General features: G+C 37.5%; 1 protein-coding gene across 8 annotated transcripts in view; it reads left to right on the top strand.

The window, feature by feature from the left end:
* Positions 1–14064, top strand: part of CFAP70 (cilia and flagella associated protein 70) — a 107796-nt gene that overhangs the window by 83832 nt on the left and 9900 nt on the right. For 6 of the 8 annotated variants that reach the window (XM_013044313.2, XM_004769452.3, XM_013044311.2 and 3 more), the window contains 6 exons: positions 2912–3070; positions 3622–3743; positions 5229–5381; positions 5908–6069; positions 8285–8374; positions 12557–12658. In XM_013044313.2, the coding sequence (XP_012899767.1) occupies positions 2912–3070; positions 3622–3743; positions 5229–5381; positions 5908–6069; positions 8285–8374; positions 12557–12658 (788 nt within the window). The remainder of the gene's footprint in view (positions 1–2911; positions 3071–3621; positions 3744–5228; positions 5382–5907; positions 6070–8284; positions 8375–12556; positions 12659–14064) is intronic. The other 2 variants (XM_013044312.2, XM_045083472.1) reach the window with 2 other exon arrangements.

Below are 14064 nucleotides of genomic sequence, written 5' to 3'. Positions count from 1 at the left end.
CTCTCTGCTCAGCAGGGAGCCTGCTTCCTCCTCTCTCTCTCTGCCTGCCTCTCTGCCTACTTGTAATCTCTCTCTGTCAAATAAATAAATAAAATCTTTAAAAAAAAAAAAGAAGCTAGAAAATAAGTAAGTGAAAGGAAAAAAATAATAAAGATCAGAGTAGGAATCGATGAAATAGAACGTAGATGAGAATAGAGAAAAGTAATGAGACCAATAGTTGATTCCTTGAAAAGATCAATTAAATAAATAAATCTAATTAGGGGAAAGAAGAGAGAAGATACATAGTACCAATATCAGAAATGAAAAAGGGAACACCTCTGCAAATCTTACAGATATTAGAAAGATAATAAGGAAAATTATTAATAACTTAATGCCAACAGGTATGAATATAATGTAATGTAATGTGAATACCTTGACAGACATACAAAGTATGTCAGGAAGAAAGAGAAAATCTGCATAGACCTACTCTCCTTAAGGAAGTTAAATATGTAATTAAAAAAGAAAAGAGAAAACCAGGCCTAACCCATTCCTACCATAGACTCAGAAAATACAAGAGAGAATACTTCCCACAGTTTGACCACAGTTATCACTGTGGTATTCAAAACCAGACAAACCCATCCCAAGAAGAGTACACACCAATAAGCCTAATGAACGTAAACACAAAAATTCTTAACAAGTATTATTCCATAAAATTTAGCAAGGCAGGCAGAGAGAGGGGAGGAAGCAGGCTCCCTACCCAGCAGAGAGCCCCATGCGGTCTAGATCCCAGGACCCCGAGATCGTGACCTGAGCCGAAGGCAGAGACTTAATCCCCTGAGCCACCAGGTGCCCCTAGTCTGAAGTATTTAACCACTCTCTCCTTCCTGAAATACATGTGGCATTGCATCCTACATCTCCCAACAGTCTGGGTTTCCTTTGTTAGCTTCTCTTTCTTGTTAAACTCATTAGAGGTAATCATCTCCCAATAATATGTCTTACTTTCTAAGAGCCAACCTGCACTCAGTTTCCATTTTACTACTGATAGCTCTCAAATTTCTATATTTAGCCCTGACATCCCTCCAGAACCCAGGAGCTGAATTTTTCTACTAGGATATTCAACTGCTTATCTCCCAAATTGATTCTACATTGCTGTATTAAGCACCCAAGTCTATGATCTCAGTCATCCCTGCATCCTCTTCCTTTCTAGATTGAACTTCCCCCATCCTTATAACAGGTTAATTCTCAGGACTATCTGGTTCTCTTTCAAAATGTTCCTTGCATCCTCCCTTTATTTTTTTTTTTTAATTTTTTATTTTTGATAAACATATATTTTTATCCCCAGGGGTACAGGTCTGTGAATCACCAGGTTTACACACTTCACAGCACTCACCAAATCACATACCCTCCCCAATGTCCATAATCCCACCCCCTTCTCCCAAACCCCCTCCCCCCGGCAACCCTCAGTTTGTTTTGTGAGATTAAGAGTCACTTATGGTTTGTCTCCCTCCCAATCCCATCTTGTTTCATTTATTCTCCCTTTAAAACTTCTACTACTCTTCATTACCAAATACCCAGATTGTTGTAACAGCCTTTCTACAAACCTCTTTGTCTCCATTTTGTATTTTTTATTCCTTGCTTCATAGCACTGCTAGAGTAATTTTCATAAAATACCACTTTCATTTTCAGATTTTTCTGTTCAAAACTCATTGTTTTCTCCTTTTGTTTACAGAAGAAAAATCCTAGCATTAAAATGTCAATACAGGGGCGCCTGGGTGGCTCAGTGGTTAAGCATTGGCTTTCAGCTCAGGTCATGATCCCAGGGTTCTGGGATTGAGCCCCGCGTCAGGCTCTCTGCTCAGCAGGAAGCATTATTTTCACCCCCTCAACCCCTGCTTATGTTCCCTCTCGCTGTGTTAGTCTCTGTCCAATAAATAAATAAAATCTTTTTAAAACATGTCAGTACAGTCTACCTCCAAACTTTCTCTTAATTTTCTCTATGTTATTCTCAATACCCATTAAAATAATTAGCTCACTACTTTTGTGCTTTTGCCAATAGCATGCTCTCAACCTTAAATGCCTCTCCCCCTTTACCTATCCAACTTCTGGCCATTTTTCAAAGCCATATCTTTTGCTCTAGCTGAGGGTGACCTCTTCTGACTGGGAACCAACTGGCAACTGTTCATTTCCTCCCTGGCATTGCTTTTTATTTTTATTCATCAAACATTTATTTATTTGAGAGGCTGCAAGACAGGTTCAAGAGCTTCAGCAAGTTATTTAACTTCTCTGTGATTCACCTTGTTTAAAGGAGCATAGTAAGTGTTGTGAAATATAAAGACTATACATTAAGGTTTTTAGCACAATCTTTAATACAATTCCTGCCATATAGCCATGTTCAAACATAGCTGCTCATAATGATGATAATGGTGTTTTTGAATACTAAGATGAAAAGAATTCCTGTCCTTCAAGAATTTTAATTTAACCTAAAAATATATTAACCTCATTTAGATTCTTCACATTCTGGGTTTAGAAAATAACTTTTATAATAGGTATTTATTTGACATCATCATAACTTAGGTTAGCAGCAGGGTTGGACTAGGGATTATAGTTATAGAAGCTGAGCTGTCAGTTTAGCTTGTACTCTTTAAATTATTCAGAAATATGAAAAGTCTGGGGCACCTGGCTGGCTCAGTCAGTGGAACATGTGATTCTTGATCTCAGGGTTGTAAGTTTGAGCCTCATATTGGGTGTAGAGATTTCTTAAAAATAAAATCTTTAAAAGGTATGTAAAATGTCTACAAAACAAGTCTGTCCATGCAGTATTTAGAAAATATGTTTCTTGTGCTTTGAAAATAATTATATTTTTCCTCTTTTAATATCCAATGGAAGAAGGGTTTTTTTTTTTTGTTTCTTCATTAAAATTTAATCAATTTAGGACCAGGAGCTCCAACATCCATTCTAGATGACTTTCTTGAAGAATCATCCAAACTGCTTTCTGACTCACAAGAACACATTTTACCCACACAATCTCAGGATCCAACTGTTAGCCAAAAACCATCCAATATACTTCTCAAGGAGATACCAGTTGAAAAAGGTACTTAGGAATAAAGATTTCCTCTTGAAATAAGGGCATAAACTATCTAGAAAAGATGAAAACTCTTATGATTACCAAAATGTAATCTTGTTTGAATTTGATTAGTTTGTCATATTGCCTAAGTTCCTTCATATGAGGCTAGACTTGATAATCCAAACTCAGTAGTGCAACCCTTTCAATAGGCAAGAATTTATATTTAGCTCAGAGAAGTGGCTAACTACAGATTTAGGATTTTTTAACAGTGATTCTTCATTTTTAGAATATCAATAGGTTGTGTTTCACATTCAGGAAGATATGAATACTTCTAGAATGCATTTCATTTGGTTGTAACTTGCATTTGAAACACCAGTAGACTAACCTTGAGAACTTTTGAGATCTTTGGGGACCATTGCTATAAAGGAATTTATTGCTTTTCAGATTATAACCTCTCTCATATATTAGATTAGAATACTCTCCTTGCTCATTAGTAGTAATGTTAGCTCACTGTCTGAGTTTCTGACAATTTTTTCCTTTACATCTAGTCATCTATTCTTTTAATTTAATATTTTCAGAAACATCAAAATGTCAAGATTCATCAACCTTTTTGCATCCTAGCCCTCATGGTGTTTCCCAAACTCCTGCCACCATCTTCATGGAGACCATACGTTTCTTGATGAAAGTCAATGCTGTCCAGGTCAGAATATTTGGAAAAGGGCATGTAGATGGAAAGATTTTAGTGAACTACTTATTAAATCCATAGTGACATCTTTCCAAGCTTTAATATGCATGATGCAGAAATCAAATATGCTTTTGAGAACACACTCTAGGCCTAATGGTGTGAACATCCAAATATGAACCACTCTCTACAGAGAGCATCAGAACAGCTCACTGCAAATCTGTTCCCTCAGAATACCAGCAGAGCAAAATTGGACTCTAAAGGCTTATGTAACCTGATGTCAATTTATTAACAGAATTCATATTATGTGAGTGTTGGAGCTTCACAGGAGCATTATCATATCTTTCTTTCTTTCTAGGTAGTTAATGTGGGGGAGTAAAAATACTAAATTTTCTGAATTTGTATAACTGGGCTGGATATGTGACTTGCTTCAGATTTGACTTACCCATACAGTCACAGTTAGAGCTACTCGAGGAGAAGAATAAGAGCATCCTGTGTGGTCTACCTACCAAATGGGAAACAAGAAATATTTCCATGAAACAAGTAGTAGGAAAGAGAGCAAGATCCGGGAACCAGGAGAGTTGGCCCTGATCCTGCAAAGTATATGTTCCACCTGGGGGTGGCAAGCTCAAGAAAGGGCAAGAATTATGACCTGACTAGGAGTGGGCCACATTAAACAGGAACTTTTAACACATTAAACATTAATGTGTAGAGAAACAGTATACATTAGAGTAGAGAAATGTGTAGTAGAGAAACATTTCTGTATCCCAGATTAAATAAGTCTCTATCCCCACCACCCCATGCAAAGAGCCAGAAATGTAGGTATAGGGAACAGCTCCAGAACCTCCTCCCACTATTTTTCTAAGAAGGTGTAAGTGTTAACAGGAGTTTCTATAGGATAGGCTAAGATGGGAATGGAGGGAGAAGAAAAGTAGAGCTTCTCCCTCTGCTTAGTAAGTACATCTGACTTTGTTAAATTTGCAAACCTTATATAGAATTAAAAATAAAGAATAGCCCGAAGTATAAAACTGGAAAACATAGAGGAGAGAGTTTTTCAGAAACAAATATGTATGTTTCTAAGATCCTGAGCCTAGAACTTTAGAAAAGGAGGTTTTGCCTCACTAAGTTTCCTCAATAATTGTAGCTTCCTGGAAATGTTAGCTCATGTGTCAGTGGAGTGGTTGATGAAGAGCTTTTGTTTGCTGCATAACATACATGCAAAAATTCATCTAGTTTTTTGACCAGCAAGACCAGTATTTTTCAGTACTGCAGATTTTTATTTTGGAAATGTCTGTATTTGGTGACTAGGTGAATAGTGAGTAATGGAACCATGATGTGCTGAATCTTTATAATTCACCTCTAACCTTTTGAAGTTGGTAATCATTTCATTCTATAATATGTTTCTTATTCATTATTATCTGGCATAATATTCAGCTGCAAGAGCTATGGAACTGACACAATGCAGCTATTGTATACTCCTTATAATCTGTTTTTTCCTCATAGTATGTGCACAGAGTGCTTGCACATGAGCTGTTATGCCCTCAAGGAGGCCCCAGCTGCGAGTATTACTTGGTGCTGGCCCAGACACACCTTCTCAAGAAGGACTTTGCCAAGGCAGAGGAATACCTTCAACATGCAGCCCAGATGGACTACTTGGTAATAACTTTTTTTGGAACCTCTTGAGTATAGTTTGGGGGAGGGGCAAGCAGGCTTTCTTAAAGGTGATGATGCCATATCACAGGTAGATTTCTAGTTACTAGAGGTGGAGGTCTTCAACTTCCAGTAAACTCATCTATTTCCTTCCATTTGTTTTTCTCAAGCAGTTATGAGTTTTGAAAAGGGCAGAGAAAAGGATAAGGATAGCTCTTTAGCTGATAATTGATCTATTTCATATTTTCTGGATTTCTTCTTTTTTTCTCACTGTGAACATTCTCTTGGTTATGTTTGAATGTTTTCTTAATATTTACCCCAAAGACAAAATAGTTTTGAAAAATGCAAGAAAGAAATGAGGGAGCAGACCTAGAAAAATACCTCCCAGTGCAACTAAATGGTCCTTTTTCTAACTGAGTGCTATTAGAAAAAGAAGAAGGACTTAGTCTAATTTTAAATGTTAAACAAAGATCATTACTGGACTTTTAAATACCACCTCATCCCAAGTACTACTTGTTCTTTACCTTCTCAGAACCCTAATGTCTGGGGCTTGAAGGGCCATCTCTATTTTCTAAGTGGAAATCATGCTGAGGCCAAGGCATGCTATGAGCGAACCATTAGTTTTGTAGTGGATGCTTCTGAGATGCACTTCATCTTCCTGCGACTGGGACACATCTATCTGGAAGAGAAAGAGGTGAGGGACACAGGATGGAGAGTAACCATGTAAAAAAATCAGGTCATGGTCAGGACCTGAATTCAGTTCAAACATCAACATACATCTGTGTGGACCCAACACAGTAATATCATATTGATACTTTTATATCCAAAGATAAAGTGACTTGACCAACATTAGATAAACTAGTAATTAATAGAAGTAGGATTCAAATCCAGGCAGTCTAATATTGGAGTCTGTGGTTTTAACCATTATGATACTAAAAAGTTGCGTAGAACTCAATAAATGTTATCATAGTTAATATTTCAGGTAACTTTCTTTTATTAGCAGTAGTTGAACATTCTTAGCTTGACTTACCTAATGGAAAATGTCAAAAGAACTTCTTCAACCTTCTTCCTTAACATGAAGTTTTATATTTAATTCAGCTAAGGCTAACTCCATTCCACAGGGAACTCTAACATGACTCCTTTGTAATTACTCTCCATATTTTAGGAATCACCCCCAAGATCTTCTAAAAGAAACTTTGGGGGCACCTGGGTGGCTCAGTGGGTTAAGCCTCTGCCTTTGGCTCAGGTCATGATCTCAGGGCCCTGGGATTGAGCCCCAAATTGGGCTCCTCTACTCAGCAGGGAGCCTGCTTCCCCACCGCCCCCCACCACGCCCTGCCTGCCTCTCTGCCTACTTGTGATCTCTTTCTGTGTCAAAAAAATAAATAAAATCTTAAAGGAAAAAAGAAACTTTCTGTTATGGAAAATTTCAAATACACACAAAGTATGGGGCACCTTGGTGGCTCAATCAGTTAAGCACCCAGCTCTCCACCTCAGCTCAAGTCTTAATCTCAAGGTTATGAGTTCATCCCCTGCACTGGGCTCCTTGCTGGATGTGGAGCCTACTTAAACAAACAAACAAAAAAACAAACAAAAAACACAAATAAATACTAAGTAGACAGAATAGTAGAAATGAACCAATGTGGACCCATCATCTTATATCAACAATTATCAACTCTCTGCCTTTTGACATTGGGCTTTTGTTTTGACTTCATTCTATTTCTACCCCAGAACACCCAATTATCTCTCTATTTAAAATAAAGGGACGCCTGGGTGGCTCAGTGAGTTAAGTGTCTGCCTTCAGCTCAGGTCATGATCCCAGGGTCCCAGGATCAAATCCTGCATTGGACTCCCTGCTCAGCATGGAGTCTGCTTCTCCCTTTGGCTCCCCGCTGTTGTGCCTTCTCTTTCTCTGACAAATAAATAAATAAAATCTTTATAAAATAAAACAACAGCAGCAACAAGAAGTTGTGATACCTTATAATTTAAGTATGAAGGCCCCCATTAGACATAAGGGAAAAAAAATCATTATCCCACTGCAGTGAAATAAATAAGAAGTTTTCTTTCTGACATCATTGCAAGCTACATCTGAACCCAGCTTCTGACTTAAATAGTCACTAGGCAAGCAATTTCACTGGGCAAGCAACTCTTAGGCTATGTGCTGAGGCTTACCTATAGTTACGTCTCTCATATTGGAGATGGGAGATAAGAAGAGGTATAATTCTTTTGGAAGTTTGTTTCTTGAGTTTTTCTGAATGTTTCCTGTATTACTCAGCACTAAAAAGAAATAAGCTAGCAAACCATGAGGAAACATAAAGGTAGCTAAAATACATATTGCTAAATCAAAGTAGCCAGTCTGAGAAGGCTACCTACTGTGTGATTCCAATTGTATGACATTCTGGAAAAGGCATAACTATGGAAACAGTAAAGAGATCAGTGGTTTTGGGGGGTGGGGGAAGGGAAGTGATGAACAGATGGAGGACAGAGGATTTTTAGGGCTGTGAAAGTACTTTAATAATGGATGCATGTCATTATACATTTGTCCAAACCTATGGAATGTATAATACCAAATATGACTGTGGACTTTAGGTAATGATGATGTATCCATGTAGTTTCATCAGTTGTAACAAAGGTACCACCCTGTTGGAGGATGTTGATAATGGGAGAGGCTATCATGTGTAGCAGCAGGGAGTGTATGAGAAATTGCTATACTTTCCTCTTAGTTTTGCTGTGAACCTAAAGCTGCTCTTAAAAAAAACCTGTATCTTAAAAAAAACAAACACAATTTAAGGGCTCATTTAACTCAGATTGGTCTTGAGTACAACTACAGAAGCCCTATGACTATCCTAGCAATATAGCATTTGAAACTTCCAGAAGAACAATAGCTTAGTGGTGCTTTCTTTCTACAGTATGAAAAGGCAAAGAAAACCTACATGCAAGCCTGTAAGAGATCACCTTCATGCCTTACCTGGCTAGGACTGGGAATAGCCTGTTATCGGGTAAGAGGATAAAAGCTTGAGACTAGGCCTGTGAATATAGCTGACCTTGATTCCTTGGGCTTCTAAGCATCCTGGGAGTTTGTAATGATGGTGAAAAAAGTTACTTTTCAAAGGTATTCAGTAAATAAAAAATCAATCCATACTGTAAAAATAAAAGTCTTCAAAATCCCACAAAAATCTGAACCAGAAAGCTATATAATAAAAAAACTTTAAGTTACTTGGTACAGAAGCTCATAATTTTATGATGTTATTTGTAAGGGAAAAAATGATATGATAAATGAAGAATTTACTCGATTAAAGAAATTTATTGATGCTTATTAAGCTCTGTGGCCCTTCTGTTTCCAGGAGGAGCTGCTTTAGCTTCTGGGAGATCTTTTGCTCCCCACCCCTAAAAACTCTCTAGCCACCCTTTCCTCTGTTCTTACAATCTTTGAAAGAGTCATGCAATGTGTTGTTCATGTCCAATTTCTTCAATGTATTCTTTTTTCTTTTTTCTTGTGTTATGTTCGTCACCATACAGTATTCTTGATGCTAACCTCTCATTTTCTCCCTAGTACCGTATTCTCTTCATTTTGTCTTTTTCTTTGGATTATATTTTTAACCTTTCCTTCTCAAACAGTTCTTTCACCATTTTTCCCCCTTTTTATTATACAACAGTGGTAACAGCCAAATGAGTTGCCTGTATTCCCTGCCTCCTCTTCCTTATTGCTGTTCTTTTTTTAACTATAAAGGTGATACATGTTCATTATACAAAATTTAGAAGATAGAAAATATAAAGAAAACTTAAAAGTATCCATAATCCAACCACTCAGTGATAACTACTATTAACATTTGAATGCATTTCCTGCAGCCTTCTTCATACATATATGAAAGCAATTTTAATGTATAAAACTGTAAATAAAATATTTACTGCTTTTTAATCTTCTTTCTACTTAAGCAGTATAGCACTGATATCTTTTTGCATCACCAAATAGTCTAAAACATGATTTCTGATGCCTTCATTGTGTTCCCTGATTTGGATGTGTAAGTGAATTGACAATGTAGTATTTCATACTAACCAGGACACTTCAGAGGATGGAAAGGGTGCTATTAATAATTACACTGGGACACAGGGACTGTCCCAGGTCAACTGGGACATATGATCATTTTTAAAAAGGCTGTGTGCTCCCCTGTTCTACCTTCTCAGAAAGAATATAAAACATAGCTGTTAGAAAATTGATAACACTGTCAAAAGTACCAGAAACTAGCTCTACAGACTATTCAACATAAGTCATGCTTCTGCTTGTTTTGAGTACTTTAAATAATATTTTCATTGAGATAGAAACTAAAAACAAAACAAAAATCTTTTTTTTAACTTTGTGTAAGTTTTTATTAAATTACCAATTAGGGACCCCCCACACACACACACAATGTGAACTTTCCGATCCAACGTACAAAATAGAAATCTTAATAAAAGATTAAATTAAGCCTCACCACTAAGATGTCCAAGTAATCCCTATTCCCCATAAGTATTTTAGTCATACTATACCTATATGTGGATATATCATAATTTTTTTTGACCAATCACTCATTATTGGGCATGTTGTTAGTTTCTACTATTACACTATTGTAGATAAAACTGAGATAAACATTCTTGTACATAAATCTCTGTGCTTAATTCTTTTTATTTCCTTAGGATATATCCTTAATGTAGAAAAATTTTAAAGTCTTTAAATTATAGTGTCAATTTGCCTTCTAGAAAGAGTGTATACTGATTTATACCTTTCCAGGAGGTATGAGAGCACATTTCACTGTTACCTCATCAACATTGGGCATTATCATTTGCCAATGCGATCGATACCTTAATTTGCATTTTTATCAATAATGAGGTTGAAATATGGGATAAACATATCTTTTTACTTATGAATTATCTGCTCAGACCCCATGTCCCATTTACCTTTCATTTCATTACTATCAGGCTTACTACTTTACCACTTTAACCTTACCACTTTACTGTCCCTTCTGACAGAAGTTCCCTTAATATCCTAATTGCTAAATGCCATAGATACTTAGATGAATTTCTGGCACTTAACCCTGTTGACTGCTTTCTTCCTGAAGTCCTCTCCTTCCTTGACTTCCACAATACTTCATTCATATCCTTCCAGTTCTATGCCTTCTTCTCTGATACCTTTCTCGGCCTTTTTTGTCAGCTCCCACTCTTTTACCTACCATAATTGTTGGGTCCTCCCAGGTTCTACAGTCAGCCCTCTTGTCCTGTCAGCACATTTATTTACCCTAAGGAAAAAATACATCAACCCCAGTGGCCTAAACTACCACTTGTGCCCTAATGAATTCTAAACCTTTAATGCATAACACTTTTCAAGTTCTGACCCTTATATCAAACAGTGTAATGGACAGCTCCATTTTCATGGTTCCCTAGACACCTTAAAATGTGCATATCTGAAATACAACCCAACTTAACCCTGAAGGATTCTCACATTCCTTAAGTCTACACCTTCTCCTATATTCTGTGTCTTGGTATATGGAGCTGTAATGAACCTGATCAACCACGCCAGAAACTTAAAAGGTATCCTAGCCTACTTCTCCTGTTACTTTTAATTAGGCATCAAATATCCTATTGATTTTGTCTCTTCAATGTCTCTTGAGTCTCTTGTCTCCTCTCCATCCTATTTTTATAGCTCCAATTCAAGCCTCATACCTTCTGCTGCTAGCATGATCTCTTGTCCTACCTTAATCCATCTACCACATTGTTATCAAAGTGGTCTTTAAAATATGCAAATATTGTGTTACTCCCCTACATAAACTCTTCAATGGCTACCCCTTGTTTCAGAATAAAATTCACATTCCCTTGAATGAACATATATCATCTGGTGCTTAACTCTTTAGTTTTATCACTTACTTTATTCTCCCTGATCTCTCTCTCTTTTCTCCAGCCCCACATGCGTACTTAAGATTGTTTCCTGACCACACCACACTCTCTTGTGCCTCCAGGCCTTCATATATGATACTCTTTTTCCTGGAAATGCCTTTCTTCACCTTGTATAGCTAATAGACTCCAATTTATCCTTTAGGACTCACTTTAGTAATATTTCCTCTCAGAAGCTATCCTTTAATTTCAGGGTGCAATTATTCCCATTTTCCTGTGTCCCTCCACTAGATCTACATATGCTTTTATTATAGAAATGTTTACTTTGTATTGGAACTATTTATGTTTGGATTTTCATTTTTTTTTTTTACTTATCTGTCAGTGAACTCTTTGAGAGGTTGTATTTTTTCATTTTATTCACAGTACCTAGCATACTACCTGTCACAGAATAAATCCTTAGCAAGTATAATTGACTAATTACACTGATTGAATGAAATTGGTTGAATAATGAATCAATACACTGATTGAATATTGAATCAATATCTTAAAAACATTTAAACTGTGGACCAAAGTATGGGCAATGCTTAAAGGCCATTCTTCATTGCCTAGAAACTCATAGTTTCCTTTTCAAAACAGAAAAAATGAAGAGGTACTATATTGGTGAAAGGAGTGCCTTATTTCTTCCTTAGGTGATCTTTCGGAAGATTTTAGAAAGCAAACTCACTTTTAGGAAGGAGCAATGATATCCGTATGTCCAGAGCTCAGAGAGCATTTTAGAGCCTGAATATTATATTGATTGCTCAAGATCATATTAATAATAACTAATATTAGTATTTTGACAGGTTAATAGGACTTTAACCTTAAGAAAGGGATTCACAATGTAAAGGAAAAAACAACATGTATCTGACATCCTACTGTGTGGGGGGAAATCATATAATGATGCAGGCACAGTAGTGAATACTTCTGGTTTTTCAATCCTGACACCTGAAGCTCCATGGTTCATGGATGCCCTGATGGAATTGCTGTAGAGGGAAGGAGGAAGAGAGGGGTGTAAGTTGAAAGCCTAACAGGCAGGACTCCAGATTTCTCACTTGCCTGTTTAATCCAAACAGTTCTTCTTTTAACAGGTTCATATATTGGGCTACAACATACAATTTTGTTTGAAGAGTTCTGAGCTGAAAATTTTAAAAGGAGAAAACTGTTTGTATAGGTCACATTACCAATGTTATTTGGACATAATGTTTTCAACTAAACTGACTCCAGCTGGCTTAAGGGAAAACTGCTCTGACTTAACACACTTTTCTTTTTCTGTCAAGCTGGAGGAGCTCACAGAGGCTGAGGATGCTCTCTCTGAAGCCAATGCATTGAACAACTACAATGCTGAAGTATGGGCATATCTGGCTCTGGTCAGCCTGAAAGTGAGTGTTTGTTAACCCTACACAGTGCCCTTTTAGGGCAAAGATGTAAGGAAGTGAGTAAGGCAAGAGATAGGTAGATGGCCATTAATGCATGGTAGTTGAGGTTTAATGAGATTTGGTCATTATACTGATGAGGAAGGAGAGGTCCAGTCTGAGAAGCTGCTACTTGGAATGTGCTTACAAAATCGGTTATATGGGGCGCCTGGGTGGCTCAGTGGGTTAAGCCTCTGCCTTCGGCTCAGGTCATGATCTCAGGGTCCTGGGATTGAGCCCCGCATCGGGCTCTCTGCTCAGCAGTGAGCCTGCTTCCCCTTCTCTCTGCCTGCCTCTCTGCCTGCTTGTGATCTCTCTCTCTCTCTGTGAAATAAATAAATAAATAAATAATCTTAAAAAAAAAAAAGAAAGAAAGAAAATCGGTTATACACTCACATGTATTTGTCTGGAAGGGAGAATCTAAAAATGAAAGCAAGCCATTTGGACTTGTTGGTCACAGGTGAGCAGGAGTGGGGTGGGCCAGGGCTGATCGCCAGCCAGGGTTCTGGGTTAGGTGACTTCCCTGTGGTACTTTCAAGCGGCTCTGCAGGCCCCAAGTAGGGTACACTAACTAAGCCCAGTCCTGCACATCCCCTTCCTCAAGATGAATGATGTGGTAATCAGAGTCTGGTCTAGGACTTGGGTTAGCAGAGATAAATGGGGAGCCATCAAGCAGTGATTGATGGTGCAGTGGGATGGTAGATCATGTTAGGGGGCAATGAGCTGTTTGTTCGACAGGTCTCTTGACCTGCCTGAGCTCTCAAGCCTGGGACACTGGTATGCATTCCTTGTATAGTCATTCAAATTATGCTCTGGATCTACAAAAAATTCATATGTATACTCTGATTTCCCTCTTTATTAGTTATGTATAGCTTAGAAAAGCTATATAAGAATCCACTGATAAAAACAAAGGTGGACTAGGAGCACCTGGGTGGCTCAGTTGTTTGTGTCTGACTCTTGGTTTTGGCTCAGATCATGATCTAAAGGTCATGATCTCAAGGTTGTAGGATCTAGCCCCATGTAGGGCTCCTCATTCAGTGGGGAGTCTGCTTGAGATTCTTTCTCCCTCTCCCTTTGTTTCTCTGCCTCCCCCACTCACTCCATCTCTTTCTAAAATAAATAAATAAATAAATCTTTAAAGAAATAAATAAAGGTGACTATAAAGATGCAAACATAAATAGTTTGCCAACAAACATAAATGGATTATTCAAAAATCTCCTGTAGACTAGAATGGTTTTCCCCAGAGAGCCATTGTTTTTAAAATGGGCCCAATAGCTACAAAGCATCTTCTTTTTTTAAAAAATTTTTTATTGTGTTATGTTAGTCATCATACAGTATATCATTAGTTTTTGATGTAGTGTTCCATGGTTCAT

Source organism: Mustela putorius, unplaced genomic scaffold, assembly GCF_011764305.1.
Source record: "Mustela putorius furo isolate JIRA1106 unplaced genomic scaffold, ASM1176430v1.1 tig00000698_pilon_pilon_pilon, whole genome shotgun sequence".
Classification (NCBI taxonomy): Eukaryota; Metazoa; Chordata; class Mammalia; order Carnivora; family Mustelidae; genus Mustela; species Mustela putorius.
The sequence above is the reverse complement of the archived record's forward strand: the minus strand, read 5'-3'. Positions and strand labels throughout refer to the sequence as shown.